We start from the raw sequence: 23,002 nt of genomic DNA, 5'->3' as shown, positions 1-23,002 counted from the left end.
GTGGGAACCTCCAAGCTCCCCACTTAATCGTCTTCTTGGCAGACATCCCCAGACTGAAGGACAAGTCAGGATGAGATAACATATCACAGGGATGAACTGAAATGTCACCATCCATCTCTCGACGGGGACCTAGGACAGCAGCAAGATTATCCAGCCCCACCAGGACCCTCGGCCAACTCCTGGCCCAGCCCCCAATTCAGGGAGAGGCCCTTACCAGTTGTCTCGGCATTTAAAAGAAAGTCCCCAGAGTTTCATGAGCTCATCCGCAGAGAGGCCTCGGAGCTCGGACACCAGCGTCAGGAACAGTTCTGTGGCCTGGAAATCAGAAGGGGCAGCATGAGAGACTAGAACCCCAGTGGTCACCTCATCCATCCCCCCATCTCCAAAAGTGCTTAGTCGCTCAGTTGTGTCCGACTCTTTGCCACCCCATGGACTATAGCCCCCAGGTTCCTCTGTCCATGGGATTTTCCAGGCAAGAATACTGGAGTGACTGCCATTTCCTTCTCCAGGGGATCTTCCCGACACAGGGATTGAACCTGTGTCTCCTGCATTGCTGGCAGATTCTTTACCAGTTGAGCCATCGACATGGCTGCAAAGAAGGTGGGAACTCCAATATCTCCCAGTAGCTTCACAGACCCAAAGAGATAAGGCTGCTCATCTGGGCTTCTTTCCACTGAATCCCAAGCTCCTGGCATACAGCCTGGCCCATTTTTATTCTTTAGTTTAACAAGCATTTATTGGGCACCTACTATGTCCCAGGCATACTTTAGGGCCAGGGACATGGGGGTGAAAAGGAGAGATGGCATCTGTATTCATGGGCTTTATGCTCTAATAAAAGCCCAGTGACTGAGTAGGAAAGAATCCACCTGCAATGCAGGAGACTTGCAGGAGACAGGGTTTCGATCTCTGCGTCAGGAAGATCCCCTGGAGAAGGATATAACGACGCACTCCAGTATTCCTGCCTGGGCAATCCCATGGACAGAGGTGCCTGACGGGATACAGTCAATGGGGTCGCAAAAGAGTCAGACACAACTGAGCGACTAAACAACATGTTACAATGATCGTAATTATTATAACAAGTCCTACCATATTTCACATATACAGATAGCTTACATATGCAGATAGCTTACAGATAGCTGGGAAGAGAAGAGAAGCGAAAAGCAAAGGAGAAAAGGAAAGATATTCCCATCTGAATGCAGAGTTCCAAAGAATAGCAAGGAGAGATAAGAAAGCCTTCCTCAGTGATCAATGCAAAGAAATAGAGGAAAACAACAGATTGGGAAAGACTAGAAATCTCTTCAAGAAAACTAGAGATACCAAAGGAACATTTCATGCAAAGATAGGCTCAATAAAGGACAGAAATGGTATGGACCTAACAGAAGCAGAAGCTATTAAGAAGAGGTGGCCAGAATACACAGAAGAACTGTACAAAAAAGATCTTCATGACCCAGACAGTCACGATGGTGTGATCACTCACCTACAGCCAGACATCCTGGAATGTGAAGTCAAGTGGGCCTTAGAAAGCATCACTATGAACAAAGCTAGTGGAGGAGATGGAATTCCAGCTATGGAATTTGAGCTATTTCAAATCCTGAAAGATGATGCTGTGAAAGTGCTGCACTCGATATGCCAGCAAATTTGGAAAACTCAGCAGTGGCCACAGGACTGGAAAAGGTCAGTTTTCGTTCCAATCCCAAAGAAAGGCAATGCCAAAGAATGCTCAAACTACCGCACAATTGCACTCATCTCACATGCTAGTCAAGTAATGCTCAAAATTCTCCAAGCCAGGCTTCAGCATTCCAGATGTTCAAGCTGGTTTTAGAAAAGGCAGAGGGTAGCCCCCAACTAAAATAAATAAATTTATTAAAAAAAAAAAAAGAAAGAAAAGGCAGAGGAACCAGAGATCAAATTGCCAATATCCGCTGGATCATCGAAAAAGCAAGAGAGTTCCAGAAAAACATCTATTTCTGCTTTATTGACTATGCCAAAGCCTTTGACTGTGTGGATCACAATAAACTGTGGAGAATTCTGAAAGAGATGGGAATACCAGACCATCTGACCTGTCTCTTGAGAAACCTGTATGCAGGTCAGGAAGCAACAGTTAGAACTGGACATGGAACAACAGACTGGTTCCAAATAGGAAAAGGAGTACGTCAAGGCTGTATATTGTCACCCTGATTATTTAACTTATATGCAGAGTACATCATGAGAAATGCTGGGCTGGAAGAAACACAAGCTGGAATCAAGATTGCTGGGAGAAATATCAATAACCTCAGATATGCGGATGACACCACCCTTATGGCAGAAAGTGAAGAAGAACTAAAGAGCCTCTTGATGAAGGTGAAAGAGGAGAGTGAAAAAGTTGGCTTCAAGCTCAGCGTTCAGAAAACTAAGATCATGGCATCTGGTCCCATCACTTCACGGGAAATAGATGGGGAAACAGTGGAAACAGTGTCAGACTTTATTTTTGGGGGCTCCAAAATCACTGCTGATGGTGATTGCAGCCATGAAATTAAAAGACGCTTACTCCTTGGAAGGAAGGTTATGACCAACCTAGATAGCATATTGAAAAGCAGAGACATTACTTTGCCAACAAAAGTCCGTCTAGTCAAGGCTATGGTTTTTCCAGTGGTCATGTATGGATGTGAGAGTTGGATGGTGAAGAAAGCTGAGCACCGCAGAATTGATGCTTTTGAACTGTGGTGTTGGAGAAGACTCTTGAGAGTCCCTTGGACTGCAAGGAGATCCAATCAATCCATCCTAAAAGAGATCAATCCTGGGTGTTCATTGGAAGGACTGATATTGAAGCTGAAACGTCAATACTTTGGCCACCTCATGCGAAGAGCTGACTCATTGGAAAAGACCCTGATGCTGGGTAGGATTGGGGGCAGGAGGAGAAGGGGACGACAGAGGATGAGATGGTTGGATGGCATCACCGACTCGACGGACATGAGTTTGGGTAGACTCCGGGAGTTGGTGATGGACAGGGAGGCCTGGCGTGCTGTGATTCATGGGGTCACAAAGAGTCGAACACGACTGAGCGACTGAACTGAACTGAACCATATTTCACAAAGTTTCTGATATTTCCAACTAAAAAACTATGTGAACGTTTTTCAGAATTATGAACAGTGACAGCTAATTGGCAGGGGTTTGCAGCTTTGCCCCTTGTCTACAGGTCTGACCAGCACAAGTCACCAGGTCTCCAAACACTCGAGGAAATAAAGGGCTCTATTCAGAGCCCACACTTCTCGCGTTTCAGGAGATAGTGGCTTCGGGACGCTGGCCCCACATCCTGCCTTCCCTCCTCAGTGCCCCCTCAGCCTCAGATTTGTTGCCTCAGCCCAAACCCCAAGCCACAGCAAGAGTGATGAGGTTCCTGGCTTCCTGCTGGGTTTGGTCAAGGCCAAGAGGGAACCCTGACCCCACCCGGCCAGGAGTCCATGGCTGCAGGGACGGGCTTGCGTCACTCAGGCCTCCTCTGCTCCGAGCGGCTGGGACTGAGTCCTGTGCACACAGCTTGACTTCAGCTGGATGCAAATGGGAAACAGGCCTCACGGGCCAGCCCTCCCATCAGAGTGTCTGCCCCCAGGGTCTGGGCAACATCCAGACTGTGTGACATGTGTGACGTGTGTGTGTGCACGTGCACGCATGTGCATGCGCTAAGTCACTTCAGTCATGTCTGACTCTTTGCAACTCTATGGACTGTAGCCCGCCAGGCTTCTCTGTCCATGGGATTCTCCAGGCAAGAATGCTGGAGTGGGTTGCCGTGCCCTTCTCAACAACATCAATGCACAACAGTAATAACAACAATGGTTGCCTTGTGTGGAGCCTCCACTGTGGGCCAGGCACTGTTCCAGGCACTTTATAGACACCAATTCATTTGACCTTGATTGACTCTACGAGGGGCCATCACTCTCCTCACTTAACAGAGCACACAAGTCAAGTGCCAGTGGCCACAGGGCTACTAAGTGGCAGAGCTGAGACTTGAACCCACCCTCTTAACCAGCATCCTATACTCAAGGCCCTGGAGAGGGGAGATAAAAAGCCCTGATTGACAGTTTCCGTGGTATAAATACTCCCACTGTGGCCCATTACCAGCAGCCCAGGTGCCATCACTGAATACAGATGTGGGAATCACTGCACAGAAGCAAGCCATTGTGCCATATTTCTATCCTACAGTGGATGCCAATAACCACCAGGGCAAAGATAAAAACGTAGTAAAATAACTAGCGGGTGATGATTTTGAGTACTCATCACCTTTGTTTTGCATATGATTCATTTTCACTGTAAATTGGTATAACAATCTTTTGTTTAATTGGAGTATTGTTGCTTCCCTGGTGGTTCAGAGGGTAAAGAATCCACCTGCAATGCAGGAGACCTGGGTTCAATCCCTGGGTTGGGAAGATTCCCCTGGAGGAGGGCATGGCAATCCCCTCCAGGATTCTTGCCTGGAGAATCCCCATGGACGGAGGAGCCTGGTGGGCTACAGTTTATGAGGGTCGCAAAGAGTCAGACACGACTGAGCGACTAAGCACACATAGTTGCCTTACACTGCTGTGTCAGTTTTTCAGTTTCTACTGCAAAGTGAATCAGCCTTTCATGTACATATATCCCCTCTTTTTTTAGATTTCCCTCCCATTTCAGTTAACAGGTGGCGCCAGTGGTAAAGAACCTGCCTACCAATGCAGGAGACGTAAGAGACATGGGTTCGGTCCCCGGGTGGGGAGGATCCCCTGGAGGAGGGCATGGCAACCCGCTCCAGTATTCTTGCCTGGAGAATCCTATGGATAGAGGAGCCTGGCGGGCTATAGTCTGTGGGGTCACAAAGAGTCAGACACAACTGAAGCGAGTTAGCTCCAGCACCTGTCTAGGTCACCACAGAGCTATACAGTGCTATACAGTAGGTTCTCATTAGAGTATAACTTCATCTTTGGTAATGTCTGCTTAACAACCAACCTGCAGGATTTCTAGAGGCTAACCATCAGCTCTGGCAAGTCAGTACAAGCCAGCCTGGCACGCCACCATCCACACCGGGCTGCACACAGTCGGTGTTGAATCAATGTCTGTGATGTCGGTGCTCAGAATAGAGCTGGTCAGGAGCTGTGCCCTCCTCAGGCGTCCTCCCCAGCAGCCTGGGGGTGCGGGGGGCACTGGCCCGCCCAGCTTCTCTCCCCATCCTCTCCTTCACTCCACCAGGCTCTTGGCCACCCCAGGCCGCTGCCCCCCCCACATCGAAACCCCGGGGCCTCTCTGCAGAGGGTCAGGCTGGGGAATTTGCTCTCTATTGAGTCCCAAGTCCTGGTTTTGTTTCCAAACTGAAAAACCCATCTTGTCTCCTGCCCACCAACAATGGGGTGGGGCGAAGGCATTCCCAGCCGAAGCCCATGCGGCCATCCCCCTGGTAACCGATGGGCCCTCTCCTGGGAAGAGGGATGCGAAGCACTGCGTGATGTGCACTGAGGCATCCCCAAAAAGCTATTTTCAGGAACAAAGTCCTTAGCAATTCACCCCAGCCCAGGGGACCTCCCTGGTGGGAACAATTTGCTTCCTTGTTAGCGCTGTAAAGACAGGACAGCCGCCCCACGCCCTCTGGGGCCAGCACTGCCAGTCTGCAGGAGGGGAGACAGGCCCATGACATGCCTGGCCCTGAGCTGCCTCTGCTGGGGAAATGCCTGGCCAGGGGTGGTGCTCTGGAGGCCAGATGGAAGGAGGCAGGTTGGAACACAGGAGGCAGAGCAGTGGTTCTCAGTGGGAGTGAGCGTGCTCCCCAGGGAACTCAGGTAACACGTGGAGACACAGGATTATCGTGACAGGGATGGAGGAGATGCTGACACTGGTGGGTAGAGGTCAAGGAGGCGGCTAAACATCCGACAGTGCACAGGGTGCCCCAAGGGGTCAGGAGTGCCAGAGTGAGAATCCCTGCCACGGGGGCCAGGGTGCCTGGGCGAACAGCCAGCTCTGTCACCCACTGGCCAGAGGCTTGGAGCACCACCTCATGGGGCTGAGGACCCTTTCCTTTGGGCTGCTCTCTGACTCTTCTCTGACCCCCACAAAGCCCCCCAGGTCAGGGATTCCAGAGAGCAATGAGCTGGGGCCTTGGCTCCCGGTCCCCAAAACAGTGAAGAACCCGCTGCAAGTGTGTCTCTGCTACGTACACGCAAAATGTACAGTGTGTGTGTACATCTGTGAGTCTTTGATATATACATATAGTCTATATTTACTGACTACATGTTCAATGTATTTTATACAAATTCAATATATTCCATTTTTTTGGCTGCCAAGCAGCTTGTGGAATCTTAGTTCCCCAAACAGGGATCGAATTCAGGTCCTCAGCAATGAAAGTGCAATGAAACCACTGGACTGCCAGGGAAGTCTCAATATATTCTTGTGTGTGTGTTTCTTGTTGTTTAGTCACTATGTCAGTCTGATTCTTTTGCAAGCCCATGGACTATAACCCACCAGGCTCTTCTGTCCATGGGATTATCCGGCAAGAATACTGGAGGGGGTTGCCATTTCTTCCTCCAGATTGTGCATGTATGGGGTGTGTCTGTGTGTCCTGAGAGATCTCTAGGACAGGCCAGGTCCAGAAGGTTAGTCTGGGGGCCCAAAAGGACCACATACCCACAGACAGACCAACGAGAAGAAGGCCTCCTCTAGGCTCCTATCCAATCAGCACTAGGTCAAGTTTTGCACACACCAGCTAGATTTCTTCCTTTTGCTTTCACAACCAGGCAGAGTTGTGCAGTGCATAACCTGCCCAACAGTACACAGCATCTCTAATATTGAATATTCTACCAAGTAGACCTTAAAGGATCTGGTAGGAAGAGGAGGGTGTCCAAGGGCCCCAGGCCCCAGGCAGACCCTGGCCTGGGGCTGGAGAAGCCACTTACCTCAAAGCTTGTGGCCCGAGCCAGGCACAGCTTCCTCACTGATGCAGCCCCTGTGGCCACCGTAACTTGGGACGAGGTCTCCTCCCATTCGTACAACAAGCTGCTCGGGGTTAAGTCTCCACCATCTGAATCTGGGGTGGGAAGTTCTTAGCAGGGATGACCACATGGGGAGAAATGTCAGTGAGTGGAAGGACCCCTGGGAGCCACTCCCACACCCTGCCAAGGCTTCCTGCAGTATGTTTCTGGCAACAGGGCAGGGGAACACTCACAAGAAAATCATGCCAGCGTTACCGCTGACAGCAAAAGTGGGAAACAGTCCATGCACCCATCAGTAAGGGATGGGCCAAATAAGGTGACCCCAAAACCCTCTGAGGATTGCCAGAGGAAACATGGAAAACTCCTCCTGGAATGGAAGATTATTCAGCAAGAGAAAGAAATGAAACTGTGACACATGCTACAACACGGATGAACCTTGGGAGGGTAGGTTCATCTCATAGGATAGACCTATGGGAAGTGAAAGAAGCCAGTTATAAAAGGTCACATCCTATCTCATATTTATACAAACTGTCCAGAATGGAAAAATCTAGAGGTAGAAAGTAGATTAATGGTTGCCAGGAATGGGGGGAACAGGAGGTGATGGCCAATGGGTGCAAAGTTTCTTCTGGGGTGACGAAAATGTCATAAAGTTGATTCTGATGATGGATGGACAACTCTGACTCTCTTAGAAGCCACTGAATTATTCACTGTAAATGCATGAACTACACAGTATGTGAATTAATCTCAATTACACCTGTTTAAAGAAAAAAAAAAGGATGAAAAGCTCATTCAACTCAACGGGCAACCACCAGGCAGGTCCTGAAACTAGATGCCCCAGTCATGGCCAGTATCATGCTTGAGGGAAGCCTCGGGGGGCAGGTCAGCCTAGGATCTAAGCCTGTGCTCCATGGAACCAAACAGAATGCTGGGAAGACCCAGGGCTTCAGTCCCCATCTGCTGGGTTCTCCCTGCGGTGGTGCAGGCAGCGAGTCTGTTCTCTGAGACAAACCTGATTATCCACCAGGGCTGTGGAAAAGACCTCAAAGTCCAAGTTCCAGCTCTGCCTCTCATTAGCTCTGTGACTTCAGACAAGTCATTTTTACCTCTTGGACACAGTTTCCTTCAGTGAAAAAAATATAACTAAAAACAACAGTAACTTCCTAATGGGGTCATGATGAGAATTAAATTAAATAATCCACATAAAGCACTCAGCACAGATACTGGCCCACAATAAATCCTTCCAAACTGTCAGCAGGAAGAATTAACCATCCTTGTTTCCTGATTCAGGGAGACAGCCCTTTTTTTCACAGTGGAAAAAATATATATCTCTTTCCCTCAGATGCATGCCTTGCGTTGTTTCTTTCTGTACAAAATCCTAGAAGGGAAACATGCTCCAGGGGATGCTCTATGTTGGCAGGAACTTTCCAGAAAATCAGGAAATCTGAGTCAGCTCCCCCCAAAATGGTCAGGTCGAAGAGTCATCAGGTGTAAGGTGGAGTCTCCCACAAAAGTTGGGAACCCGAAGATTCCATCTCCACTGAGAATGACCCAGAGAGGAGGCCAAGACCAAGCCTGAGCCATGGGAGCCAACAGAAACTTCTAGAAAAAGAGGCCAACTCTGACAATGGCCAGTTTCAGAAGGTGTTCAAGGGCGTCCAGACAGGGACAGAGCAGTGGAGCCTCTGCTTGCTGGAGCCCCTCTGGTCAGAGGAGACTGGGAGGCTCACCTAAGGGTCCCCCCCAACCCCTACCCCCATTCACCTGTGACAGCCGGGTCCCGGGGTACCTCCTGCAGCAAGGAAAGGGAGGAAAGGGTCCACATCAGCGCAGCACTTGCCTCCTTGGCAAGGGGCCCCACGGTGTCCAGCTGTGTGCAGGAGGCCTCCCGCAGCACACCAGCCTGCAAACTCTGGACGCAGGTCAGGCGGGAGGCCAGGCCGGACTGCTGGACCATGTGGGGAAGAGGCAGAGGCTCAGGCCAGGCCTTGGTAGTGAGGGAACCCCCCAGAATCCCCAAATCGGCAGCAAGAGCCAAGACTGGGGGGAGCCCACTGGGGACTACCTTGGAGCTTCAGGATCCCCCTCCCCATAGACAGAGGTGGGAGACCAAGAGAAGCAAGAAAGAGGGGGGGGGGCCACCGGGGGAGGAAGGATAAAGCCTCAGTTGGAAAAAGAACGCCACTGCCTGCAGTCCTGCAGGTGCTTCTAGATGCTGAGACTCTATTAATCTTTATTAATCATGTTAACAGCGACCGCCTCCTATCCTTATATAGATGCCCACTGTTTACACAACACTTTCATCTGCAGGGACCCATGGAGGAGAGAGGAGGAGAGGGAAAGGGAAGCCGAGGGAGAGTCAGGGGGTGGGGAGAGAGGAGGATGAGAGATGAGGAAGTGGGGGAGGGGAAGGACAGAGCCTGGGAGGGAGGAGAAGAGAACAGGGAGTGGGGCCAAGAAGGGAGGACGGGGTGGGGGCGAGCCCCGCTCTCACCTCCTCCGTGGCGGGCAGGGCCTGCGAGCGCAGGGAGGCGCGCACCCTGCGCAGGGAGCACCGCCCCAGGTACTTGGTCTTGTGCAGCCTGCTCCCGAGTTGCTGGTACGTGGTGGGACACCGGCCCAGGATGTCCACCTGGGCGAGCGGGACCCAGTCAGTGCCCTGCTCCCCGTCACTCCATCACCCACCAACCCCCATCCCCACCCCCGCCCCCCACCACCGCCAAGGCTCGGAACTCACCTCCTCCACAGTCTGGGGGTCGCGGGCATCCGGATGACCCTGCAGGAGGCTCAGCACCGCCCGCTTCACGTTCAGCGCCCAGCGCGGCTCACCGCGGCGGGGACACAGGCGGACCACGCGCCCCGCTTGCAGGACGAAGTGCAGCGGCGCGCGGCCCAGGACAGCGCTGCGAGGGAGTGGGCGTCACGGGGGCCCATCTAGGGCCCCAGGCCACCTCTTCTCTGCTTCTGCAACCTTGCCCCTCCAGTGTGGGCCCCTCCCATAGGCCAGTCCCGTGGGAAGCATCCAGCTACCCCCCCCCCGCCCCCCGCTCAAGTGGCCTGGCCTCCTAACTCAGCTCCACTCTCCAGCACGATCTCAACTAAACCACACAAGACAGCCAAGTCTATGCTTGAAGCTACTCCCAGCCTTGTTGCCACCTCAATAAAATGGGTGAACCCAGCCTGAAAAAAGAAAAAGAAAAAGAAAAAGAAAAAGCTGAGCTTCCCAGAGAGTCCTGCATTGCAAAACTTCTCATTTTCCCAGCGCGCTCACGTTATAGGAGGGAACCTGAGGCTTGGAGCGGTAAGGTGACTTGTTCAGGGGCACAGCTGGGATTCGAACCCAGGCAGGATGGTTCCAGAGTCACAGGTCTCAGACACCCTGAGCTGGAAGTTGTGGAGCCCTGCACCAAGGTCACAGGATAAAAATCTCTGAAACTGACCAACCCCCATAGCAACTGTTGCCATGAGCCTCCAGATCTAACCCTGACCCCCCCCATTAGCTAAAATACCCACGCTATAGCATCCTAATCAATCACATAATGCCACCCTTCCAGTAGGAATTTTCTGTCTTCAGGCCCTAAAAAAGCACTGCTAGCCTGCAAAAGGGTTCGGCTCTCCCTTGAGCCTGCCTGCTGTTCCATCAGAGTCTCCCACTGTACTAAACTTTATTCTCCTCATTCTGCCTGGTGTCTGAAAATTCTTTTCCAACCCGCACACAGACCATGGCAGAAGTGACTTAGGCTCCAGCGCTACTGAAAAGAGGAAACAAGGCCCAGAGAGGGAGAGCGACTGGAGAGGGTCACGCAGCAAGTCTGGGAGGAGCTGGGTCCAGAAATCAGCCCAGAGCTCTTCCCGTCGCCCCTCACCTGACACAGACCAGGAGCCTGTGTCTGGTACGGCCTGGTGAGGGAGAGGATAGGGCAGGTTGGGGGCGAGGGCTAGAGGAGTACTCCCTTTGTGGGGGGTGTTGAAGAGAGAGGTTCCCTATGATGAACAGGAAATTGGCAAAGCCCCAAACCCAACCGGCAAGCCAGCAAGCAGAACCTTGGGGGATACAAGTGTCTCTACTGAACTTCCCCGGGGAGGTCACTGCCCCCTCTCCAGCTCCACGTAGAGTCTGCCCCCGCCCCAAGCATGGCAGCCCCCAGGGTCTCAGGCCTCAAGCTAGACAAATGCTAATGGCGCCCGCCCCTTCTGGAATAAATAGCATCAGTTTGGTCTATCCTGGAGCTGACAGCCCTGCACACTGACTTAGCATTTCTGATGAGACTCCCCAGGGACAATAGCCCTGGCTGCCCCCTCGGAGAGGAACCCCCTAAGCTTTTCAGTGGGGATCCATTTGCCCCTGGCAGCTCCCCCATCCCTGCACAAAGGCTTTATTATTTTTTTTTAACAAATGAATTTGCAATCAAAAAGGAAGAGGAATCTGCGGAGATGGCCTTGTCTTCAGACTGGCGGCTGGACTGAGCTTTGTGGCCAGGAAGCCACTGTCAGGAGGCCCTGGGAAACACGCTGAGGGAGAATTCCAGGCTTGACTGGGTCACCAAGGGGAGCTTGGCTTGGGAAGGGAGAAAGAAGCTATGGGTCTCCAGGAAAACCCCCCATCTCAGCAGACGGGAGGAGGAGAAGGGCAGGCCTCAATGGGTGCCCAGTGTCTTCCAGAATGTTCTTAAGGATGAAGCCCAGAGGGTGCTGGGCAGACATAAAATCTGGACATGCTGGGAGTGACAGCCAGGAAAATATGGGGCGAGAGTTCCTTCCTCCAGATAAGGGAAGGCCATCTGAAGCTCTTTGGAGCCACTCAAGGCTCCCACATCACAACAACCCCCAGTGGTCCTCATCAACGGTCTGGGTGTTTACAAGGTCAAAACAAAGGTGGAATCCTCTTTGAACTTCAATCCAAAATGGCCTCTTTCGGCTGTAAGGGGGTTACCCTAATTGGATTTTTTCAATACAATCTGGTGCACCCAGTGCCAGTGGCCAATGGAAAAGGGAGCAGGGCTCACATATCCAGCCCCATGGGGAGCAAGGCCCAGCGTCTTACCTCAAACTCTCTGACTCCTTCAGAACTTCCACCTTGGACCCCAGGATGGATGTCAGCTGGAAATGCTGGAGCTGAAGCAGGATGCACTCAGCTGGTGACCTCTCCTGGGATATTCCAGGACCACACCAGCACCCCCTCCCCCACCTAAAGCAGTTCTGGGCCCCCTCGTGATTCATGCTGGTGAGGGAGGGGTAGGCAGGGAGATCTGCCCCTTGAGCAGAAGGTTCTAATGTCAGGTGGTAGATGTTGAATATCTCCAGGGTAAATAATTTAAACAGTTAGGCCCCTCTGCTCCCCACTCACTGTACAGAGAGTTCTCATTAGCTACTTCCCCATTGCAGGCAGATTCTTTACCAGCTGAGCCACCAGGGAAGCCCAAGAACACTGGAGTGGGTAGCCTATCCCTTTCTCCAGGGAATGTTCCCGACCCAGGGCTCGAACTTGTGTGTCCTGCATTGCATGCAGATTCTTTACCAGCTGAGCTACCGGGAAAGCCCCATTAGTTTCTCATTTTTCCCCAAAAGGCCCTGGAGGTTTGAGTGAGAGATTCATATGGCTACATAGTATAAACAAAAATAAGCTAGGATTGCAAACCAAACAAAAAATGCTTTGTCATCATGAATAAAAGACTTGGATGTCCCCAAATCACCATGGTTTCACACATGTGTGTATTTATTGCTAAAGAAGATGGACTCCCTAAAGATGAAAAATAAAATCACCCCTAAAACCTGCATCCCAGGCTTCCCTGGTGGCTCAGTGCTAAAAAAATCTGCCTGCCAATGCAGGAGACATGGGTTTGATCCCTAGGTCAGGAAGATTCCACATGCCACGGAGCAACTAAGCCAGTCCACCACAACCATGGAGCCTGTGCTCTAGAGCCTGGGAGCAGCAACTACTGAAGCCAGAGCACCCTAGAGCCCGTGCTTTGCAACAAGAAAAGCCACCGCACTGAGAAGCCTGCACATCGCAACTAGAGAGTAGCCCTCACTTGTCACAACTAAAGAAAAGCCCAGGCAGCAACAAAGATCTAGAACAGCCAGAAACAGATTTTTTTTAAAAACCCTGCATCCCTAAGCTGACTGATTTCACTTTTTATTATTATTATTTTTAGAGCAGTTTTAGGTTCATAGCAATATTGAGAGGAAGGTACAGAAATTTCCCATGTACTCCCTGACCCCATATATGCCCAGCCTTCCGCATTATCAACATCCCCCACCAGAGTGGGACAGTAGCTACAACTGATGATCCTGTACTAATGCATAACTATCACCCAAAGTCCCTAATAAAAATAAGGGTTCCTTGGTGCCGTACATTCTATGGGTTTGGACAAATGTAGGATGACATGCATCTGTCGTTACAGTGTCACTTAGTTTCATTGCCCCGTGATTTCACTTTTTCAGAGTAACTAATCCTGGGCTTCCCTGGTGGTCCAGGGACTGTGAATCCACCTTGCAACGCAGGGGACGCCGGTTCGATCCCTGGTCTGGGAAGATCGCACGTGTTGTGGAGCAACTAAGCCCATGTGCCACAACTACTGAGCCCAGAGCCCATGCTCTAGACTCCGAGAGCGGCAACTACTGAAGCCCACGTGGCTTAGAGCCCGTGCTCGGAAACGAGAGAAGCCGTGGCAATGAGAAACCAAGCACCACAGCTGGAGAACGCCCACTCACAACAACCAAGACCCAGCATGGCCAATAAACAAACTATACATAGGTAATTTAAGGAGCACAATCATTTAAGGGGTATAGTGCTTCTGATGAAAACATTCTAGGGGTGGAGGGTGGTGAAAATGTTACACAACAGGAGTGTACATATCACTACTGAATTGTACACTTGAAATGGTTAAAATGGTAAATTTTATATTACGTATATTTTACCATGGTAATAAAAAATAAAAAGAAACCGGGGACACAAGAGAACATCCTGTATGATTTCATTAAAGAGAGGTTTAAAGACAGACAAAACTAATCCATGGTGCTGGAACTCAGGGGAGCCTTTGGGAGAAGGGACTGGAAGAGAGAAAGAGGGAGGTTATGGGGGTTTCTTGATCTGGGGGTGGCTACACAGGAGTGTTCAATCTGTAAAATTCATGGTCCTGAATACTTACTTTCACCCTTTTCCCACAAAAATATACTTATTGGATTGTCTCCTGAGTTGGGTTTCCCTGATAGCTCAGTTGGTAAAGAATCCGCCTGCAATGCAGGAGACCCCTGTTCAATTCCTGGGTTGGGAAGATCTCCTGGAGAAGGAAAAGGCTACCCACTCCAGTATTCTTGGGCTTTCTTGTGGCTCAGCTGGTAAAGAATCTGCCTGCAATGAGGGAGACCTGGGTTCGATCCCTGGGTTAGCTACACAGGAGTGTTCAATCTGTAAAATTCATTGTCCTGAATACTCACTTTCACCCTTTTCCACAAAAAATATACTTATTGGATTGCCTCATGAGTGGCTGTAAATTTTCCATTTATGGCACAGTTTTTTTTTTTTTTTTTTTTTTGGTCACACTGCGTGGCTTTTGGGATCTTAGTTCCCCAACAAGGGATCAAACATGTGCCCCCCCTGAAGTGGAAGCATGGCATTCTAAATACTGGACTGCCAGGGAATTCACTATGCCACGAGTCTTTGAAATGAGCCAGTTCTTTCTACCCTTGCCAACATTCAACAGTATCCATTTTTTTTAATGCTAAAAACAAAGCAAACAAACAAAATTGCAGCAGTACACAATTTGCCTTGTGAAGACCGACCCTATAGAAAAAACAACCCCTACAGTTTTGATGGACATTAAAGGACAGCAAAGTGGCAATTCTGACCAAAACCAACATTTTGGATAGTTTAAGAAGTCAGAGGCAGCTCAAAGCCACCTCACAAAAGACTCCATCCTGTGGTCTACATGAAAACATAACAAAGCAGTTTTGAGAAACTCTCATCAGCAAGCACTCCAGTCAGTTCAAAAACACCTTACAAATGGGACGTTAAGACTTCAGTGGAAACTACACAGCCATTTATGCAGGGTGGGAAGGTTTGTCCAGGAAACACATAAGAGTCATCAGAAAGAGACCAGAGAATAGTCAGGCATTTCCACTTGCAAGAACACGGCAGAACTTCCGGAAAATCTTGATGAAAAAGAAACCTACTACCACCAAGAGAACCTAGCTCATACTTCCACTTTGACCTAACCCAGTACCACCACTGTCCAGTAAAGGCAGACCTCGTTCTACAGTGCTTCACTCAATTATGCTTCCCAGATTCTGTTTTTCTTTTTTTTTTTTTTTTACAAATTGAATGTTTGTGGCAACCTTGAATTGAGCAAGTCTATCAAAACAGTTTTTCCAAGAGCATTTGCTCATTTCATGTCTGTTACCTTTTAGTGGTTTTAACAATATTTCAAACTTTTTCATTATTATATTTGGTAGCATAGTCTATGAGCAGTGATCTTTAATGTTACTGCTATGACTCACTGAAGGCTCAGATGATAATTAGCTTTTTTCAGCAATAAAGTATTTTTAATTATGTACTTTTTATAGACATGGTGCTATTGCACACTTAACTACAATTTAGTGTAAACATAACTTTAATACGCACTGGGAAACCAAAAAATTAGTGTGACTCGCTTTATTTCAGTGACCTGGAATCAAACTTGCAATATCTCTGTGGTGTGCCTGTACAGAGATGTCCAGGGCAGACCTGGAGTCCCCAACTGGGTCTGGGCTGTCCATCTTAGTCTGCTCCTTTGCCTACAAAGCCTTGATTTGGTTTGATTTTGCTCACCCCTGGGACCTACAGTTTCCCAACTGTGACCCTCCATTTATGGTTTTTCCAGTAGTCATGTATGGTTGTGAGAGTTGGACTATAAAGAAAGTTGAGCGCCGAAGAATTGATGCTTTTGCACTCTGGTGTTGGAGAAGACTCTTGAGAGTCCCTTGGACTGCAAGGAGGTCAAACCAGTCAATCCTAAAGGAAATCAGTCCTGAATATTCATTGGAAGGACTGATGCTGAAGCTGGAGCTCCAACACTTTGGCCACCTGATGCAAAGAACCAACTCATTAGAAAAGAACCTGATGCTGGGAAAGATTGAAGGCAGGAGGAGAAGGGGACGACAGAGGATGAGATGGTTGGATGGCATCACCGACTCAATGGACATGAGTTTGAGTAAGCTCCGGGAGTTGGTGATGGACAGGGAAGCCTGGCATGCTGCAGTCCATGGGTTGCAAAGAGTTGGACACAACTTAGCAACTGAACTGAACTGATTCTCCCAAGGACATAGCTTGATCCCATCCTGTGGCTATACCTGCTCCAAGGAATACCCTTCATTCCTTTAATCCCCACTCCTCCCCACACCGGATCTACCCTGGCACCCTCTACAACCAAAATGACGCCACATTCCCATATTACTCTAGAGCCCTTCCTTGAATTTGATTTCAGGGGCTATGGCTTCCCCATGGCCCTCCCCCATGTCAATGTTATCCTCTGGTTACTCAGTGGTACTCACCCGTAAGGCCATTTGGCAAGGGCCAAGCACATCGAGGGAGACCAAGCCTTGAAGACCAAGGCCACTTCCCTCCACCTGGGCCCCCTGCAAGCTGGTGCTGGTGTTAGTGGAAAAGTGATAGATGTATCTGGTGCCCACGGGGAGGTGAGGATCAGCTGACCCTGGAGGGCAGAGAGAGGGCACACGGTGTCATCTTGACAATCTGACACCTTCTGAGACTCAGCTCCACCTGGACTACTTAGGCATCCTACCTGGCACCTTCCCCTCTCATCTGACCTGTGATCTGCCTGCTCCCAGCTCAGGGAGGCTGCAGACCCCAAGAGAGTGAAGAAGAAAATGAAGATAATAACAAGGAGTGCTTAATAAACGTTACCTAGTGTTTCACGTGCTAGGCCTTCTTCTAAGAGCTTTATACACTCCAGAATTTCTCAGCCTCCATGGTATCAATATTTTGATACCAAATAATTCTGTTGTGGGGGCTGTTCTGTGCATTATAGGATGCTCAACAGCACCTCCAGATGCCAGTGGCACACCTCAGTTGGGACAAGCAAAAATGTCCCCAGACTTTACAAAATGTCCCTGGTAGATACAGTCATCCTGGTTGAGAACCACTGATCTATTTTACATTAGCTTTTGGAAGCCTCATAACAACTTTGAAGTGGGTACTCTTATTGTCTCCAACTTACAGAGTTGGAAACCAAGGCTCAGAGAGGTTAACTAACTTACCCAAGGTTGCAGAGCTGGGATGCAAACCTTGGCTGTCTGATGCTTCCTCACCTACTGCCTTTGTGGACATCAGCAGGGACAGGGGGGTGGGTTGGGGAGAGTTCCCTGATCTTTACAGAACACAGAGCTGCAGAACTGGCTAGTCTAGAGGCATTGGAGATAGCGGGGAGGTTGGGGAGGTACTCTGGGGTAGATCAGATCTAGAGAGCAGAGTCTGTGATTCCCAAACCTTCTATTTAGACCACAGACCAATTGCAAAACACTATTAAAGTATTAATTATGACAGCTCATCCTTCTCCTGAGCTTTGAAATTGAATGAACACATTCATGTTCATTTCTTTGTGCTCAAAATATAACCATATCTCACATTCCGAAAATGCTTCCTTCTAAGCAATTTGCCCCCAGTTTCTCTCATCTACTCCACCCCAAGATGCAAACAGAATCACTTGGCTGAAGATTTTACTCCACCTGGGGACCACAGGGTATGAAGGAAAGCCCCAGGGCTTTAGAGCTGGGATGGTTTAAGGACATTTTAACCTGAGTGTGCAATTTACTTCTCTAAATGCTGGCGACTGGGTGACCTTTGCAGAACTGGTCTTGCTCTTCCCCACTGGTCTCCCTGGGAATGTGGCTGAGGCCCTCAGGAGTTGTCCCTAATTAGACCTGGCCATGATCAGCTTTGCCTCCCCACACCCCTGCCCCGCCCTGTCTTGAGTTCACCGGAAGTGTGATAAGGTCTCCAGAGAGACTCACCTGTGCAGGAAGTCATGCAGGAGGCTGCCTGCCCCACCAGCGAGTCTGGCATTTCTGAAATCACAAATCAGATGGAACCAGGGCAAGGCCAGGAAGAGGCATGTGACAGCCCCCTCCCATGGGCCACTAACCTGCTCTGGAAAGAGGACATTAAAGGGTCCAGGGGCCAGGGGAACAAAAAGAGATAATTCCCTCTCTCCTCTCTCTCGCAGAGCTGGGAGTAACCTCCATGCACCCTCCATCCACCCCACTCTTCCCCATCTTGGGTACTAATACCACTGTCCTCCTATTGCTTGAGCTGGTAACCTGGAAGTTGTCTGTGCTTCCCCCTTTTCCCTTATCATCACCCCAAGTCCCATGTGTCAGCAAGTGCTGCCAATTCCATCAGGTCTCCATTCCCCCTTCCCTCCATCAATTCATCCCTCCTTCCTTCCATCCACCTATCTGTCGATCCCTCCCTCCCTCCAGCCATCTGTCTGTCTCTCCCTCCCTCTATCCACACATCCATCCCTCCTTTCATTCATCTATCCATCTGTCTCTCTCTCTGTCCATCTTTCTATCCACCTATCCATCCCTCCCTCCCTTACTCCATCCTTCTCTCTCTCCATTCATAAGTCTCCACCCCCACAGCCATCGCTTCAGGCAAAGCCTCATCTTCTCTCACCTAGACCACTGCAGTAGCCTTCCAACTGCTCCCTGTGTCCACAGTTCATTCCCAACAGTTACAGTCATGTTTTAAAACCCTTAATCTAATTGCATCACTCCCTGCTTAAGAGCTCCTAAGTCTCCCCCCAACCACCCCAACCCACACACATTCATAATAAAATCCTTCCCAAGCAAGCTGACCTCTGTCTGCCCCTTTGGCCATATCTCACCCCACTCGACCTCCAGCCATGCTGGTCCTTCTCCAGCTCAAGGCCTTTACATATACTGTTCCCTCTGGTGTCAACACTCTTCCTCCAGTTCTCACATCCTATGCTCCTCAGACCCCAGCATAAGCAGGTCTCCCTGTCCAGAGTAAATCCCCCCTTGTCAGTCCCTATCTTAGCATCCTATTCCCTTCACAATGCTTATAAAAATGTTAATGATTTCACTATCTTGGTCATCTTCATCAAAATTGTATCCCCCAGTGCCTGGTTCCCAGTAGATACTGGAATGAATAAATGAATGACTACAACTAGCACACAGCACTTATCATGTACCAAGTGTTGTTCCAAACAAATTATATATTCAGCGCCTTCAATCCTGACAGTTCTCTGTCGTGAGTGCGATTATTACTCCCATTTCACAGAAGCCCAGAGACTGAGACACAGTTAGTAGTGGAGGCAGGGTTTGGAGCCAGGCATACTGAGTCCATAGCCTTAACCACTACATTGTCACGAAGGAATAAGTGAGTGAATAAAGGAATGGGTGAACCAACAAAGGCAAAACCAACAGACTTCGGCAGTGAAGGATGGTATCTGGCTTGGCTTCTTGGTCGATCTCATAATACCTCATTCACCAACCATCTAAGCTACAGAACAATGAGGGTACAAGCAGAATGGCCAGGGACCTCCTCAAGCTGCCGAGGACACTCCGCAGGGGACCCTCAGACCTCTTCCCTGGAAGGGTCAGCATCTCTCCATCTGCCCGTCTCAACCCTCACCTGAAGACTCCCCCATTTCCACCTACTATCACTCCTCATTTGTCCTTCCTTCCAGCCACATGCCTGGCATTTCCTGGACATCATCCATATCCTTTCAGAACAGCCTTAGCCAGGGGTTCATCTGCAGCCATTTTCATAGAATGACTTTCCAATAAGGCCATTTCTATTCTCAAAACCACCCCACTGTGCCTCAACTGGTAATCATGACATGTGCCAGCCTGTTTTTAATCCCTTAAAAAAAATATACTTTCCCAAAATGGGGGGAAAGTGCATTTTATGCCATTCCATTTAAACCTTTGCAATAATAGAAAACTGTAGGGTATTTGGCAGAGTTTTGGCTTCCCCTGAATGTTTTGGCTCATCCAACAAAATACTCTTTGCATTAAAGTAGAATATCAATGGATAAAACCACATTTCAAAGACATTTAACTCAATCAATTTCCCTGCCAACTTGCCTTCAACTCTTTGATCACTTGAACCCTGGGCTCCAAGTTAAACATGTTCATGCATAATCATTAAACTCCCAGTTGTGCTCAGATCCAGCATTCAGCTTCTTTGTTCCACTGATAACCTCTGTATCGGCTTTTTCTGCCCAGCTACGCCAAAAGCAGTGATGCCTGCAAACCTAGGTCTATCACGAACTCCCAGGAATAAGGGGTGTTTGGAGAGCTTTCTGCTTGAACCAAGTCTGTTTCCTTCCATTTTTCAAGCACTTAAAAAGACATATCTAAAGCTTTAAAAAAAAGTTTCTGAAGAACAAAGACCATTCAATTATCCTAATAAACGTATCAACCAAGAAGGAGGAAATGTTGAAAACTGGGGAGTGATAAATCTTTCCATCACTTCTAGGGAGAGATCGGAAATGGACTGAAATTGATGTCACCTCTACCGCCCAGGAATGAAATCGAGCCTCATTTCAGCTTCCTCAGAGGTCAAGTCTGATTCCCATTCATTTATTTACCCAGCCAGCACAGACTCACTAAGCACCAACTGTGTGAGAGGCAAATAGGTGAAAATACAGCTGTGACGGGACCTGCACTGTCTGGGAGGTATCTGCCAGCCACAGTGGACATCTGATATGTAGCTGGTGCTATGAAGAAGCCTTTAATTTTAATAAAATTTAAAACCTATGCTCAAGTCAGTTATTGGAAAACTTTTAAATAAATTTTTTAAAATGTTTTAATTGGAGGATAATTACTTTCCAACGTTGTGTTGGCTTCTGCCATACACCAGTGTGAATCAGCCATAGGTATACACATGCCCCATCTCTCTTGAACCTCCCTCCCACTCCCCATGGAAAACTTTAAAAGATGTCTGAAATGACTTAGTATATGAAAGAATTGGGGGTGGGGATTGGAGCTAATTTTTATTAAATGATGGGATCGTCATTCTCCACAAAGTACATTATATAAAACAAAGTGATATAGTACTATGATATAAGCCTAGTGTTTTCAAGAATTCCTAGCATGTTTAGCCCCACTCTTATCACATTCTACAGACTACACCATAAATAGTCTTGCCTCATGTCCAAATTTACCTTGTTTGATATAATCTGAGGATCCATGCCTTGACTTTAATCCCTACTCCTGTCTTACCCAGAATGGTTGAGATAACTGTTTCATATCTCCCATCTTTACTGTCTCAAATAAGTACTTCTCCACTCAATACTAAAACCTCATCACACCCCACTCCCAAAGTCAAAAGCATAATGACTTCATTCATCTCTTTCAACTCAAAATTTTAAGAAATCTAAAAAGAGATCAAGCATTTGCAATGAACATTTAATATTCAAATGTTCTAAGTATAAAGGACTCACTGGATTTCAAAGAATAGAAAATATAACTCGTTAATAATTTCTATATTGATTACACTTTCTAATGATATTTTAGATATATTGGGTCAAGTACAATAACTTTGGCCACCTGATGCGAAGAGCCAACTCATTGGAAAAGACCCTGATGCTGGGGATGATTGAAGGCAAAAGGAGAAGGGGGCGGTAGAGGATGAGATAGTTAGATAGCATCACCGACTCTATGGACATGAATTTGAGCAAATTCCTGGAGATATGAAGGACAGGGAAGCCTGGCGTGCTATAGTCCATTGGGTCGAAGAGTCAGGCATGACTTAGCAACTGAACAACAATTACAATATATTATTACATTAATTTCAGGACTTCCCTGGTGATCCTAGTGACTAGGAATCCACCTGCCAATGCAAGGGACACCTGTTGGATCCCTGGTCCATGAAGATTCCACATGTTGTAGGACAACTAAACCCATGCACCACAACTACTGAGCCAGTGCTCTGCAACAAGGGACGCCTCTGCTAGGAGAATGGACACATGTATATGTATGGCTGAGTCCCTTTGCTGTCCACCTGAAACTACTTCCACAACATTGTTAGTCAGTTAAACCCAGTACAAAATTACAAGTTTAAAAAAAAAAAAAAAAAAGCCCCCACTCACAACTAGAGAAAGCCCATGCACAGCAATGAAGACCAGGGCAACCAAAATAAATAAATTTTTTTTTAATTTTTAAATTAATTTTACCTTCTAACACTTCTTAAATGTGGCTACTTGAACATTTAAAATTACATATTGGCTTGCACTGTATTATTAGTGGATAGCGTTGTCCTATACCTTCCTGCAATAAACAGACAACAAATTAAAGTTCATTTCGCATCGTTACCCTGCAGACTGCTAAGCATCCTTGCACACAGGCTCGGGGAGCCTAGAAGTCAGCATTTCCTCGCTCAGGATTTCAAATCTGGACTCTGTATTCCAGAGGATGTTGGTGGAAGATGGGAGTGAGAGAGGGACCCACTTGTAACCTCTCCTTCCTTCTCCCCCATGAAAGGTAAAACCAAGGATGTGCAGAGGAAGGACAGGTAAACAGGCATCTGGCTATAAAAACACCATCCCAAGTAGATCTGGGCTGCCGCCCCTTCACCCCAGACAGAATAGGGTTGAGCAGCTTTACTTACTCCCTGCAGTCGCTGGCGCCAGCACCCAGAACAGGACCAGACCAAGGAAGTCCAGGGGCGCTGGCATTGCCGCTGGCCAGAGGGAGCCCCACGCCACAAGCCTCTCTCTGCAGGGCAACTCCGACGAACAGCCCAGAAAGGAGCCTTGTCTCCCAAAGGAGAGGGTTCAGCTTCAATCCACTCTCCCAGCAAGCAGAGGATGGGAAGGGGAGGAGGGGGCTTCCAGGGCAAAGACCCAGCCAATCAGAAGCCTCTAAAAAAGTTCTTGGCTCCAGGAGGGAGGAGGAAGGGAGGGGGGCTTCTGATCAGTGAAGGGGAAAAAAAAATCCCTTTTCTGTCTAGGAAAAAAAAAGAGGAAAGGTTTGCCTCTTCAAGTCTTATAAATAGAGCTCTTGAGGCAGAAGGCAGAGTAGCATGGTTGGCCCTTTTTTGTGTGTGTGGT

General features: G+C 48.6%; 1 protein-coding gene across 1 annotated transcript in view; it reads right to left on the bottom strand.

Moving 5' to 3' along the window:
- Window positions 1–22,627, bottom strand: part of APOLTP (apolipoprotein lipid transfer particle homolog) — a 168,901-nt gene extending 146,274 nt beyond the window's left edge. The window contains exons 1-9 of the mRNA XM_081560372.1: window positions 22,561–22,627; window positions 17,934–17,987; window positions 16,455–16,615; window positions 11,968–12,038; window positions 9,661–9,826; window positions 9,418–9,555; window positions 8,688–8,868; window positions 6,891–7,036; window positions 215–315 (exon numbers count right to left, since the gene is read on the bottom strand). Coding sequence (XP_081416498.1) covers window positions 215–315; window positions 6,891–7,036; window positions 8,688–8,868; window positions 9,418–9,555; window positions 9,661–9,826; window positions 11,968–12,038; window positions 16,455–16,615; window positions 17,934–17,987; window positions 22,561–22,627 — 1,085 coding nt within the window. The remainder of the gene's footprint in view (window positions 1–214; window positions 316–6,890; window positions 7,037–8,687; window positions 8,869–9,417; window positions 9,556–9,660; window positions 9,827–11,967; window positions 12,039–16,454; window positions 16,616–17,933; window positions 17,988–22,560) is intronic.
- Window positions 22,628–23,002: the final 375 nt, after the last annotated feature.

This window comes from Giraffa tippelskirchi, chromosome 13, assembly GCF_054371585.1.
Source record: "Giraffa tippelskirchi isolate mGirTip1 chromosome 13, T2T-mGirTip1v1.2.pri, whole genome shotgun sequence".
NCBI classification, from domain to species: Eukaryota; Metazoa; Chordata; class Mammalia; order Artiodactyla; family Giraffidae; genus Giraffa; species Giraffa tippelskirchi.
Note: the sequence above shows the minus strand (reverse complement) of the source record. Positions and strands in the feature narration are given on the sequence as shown.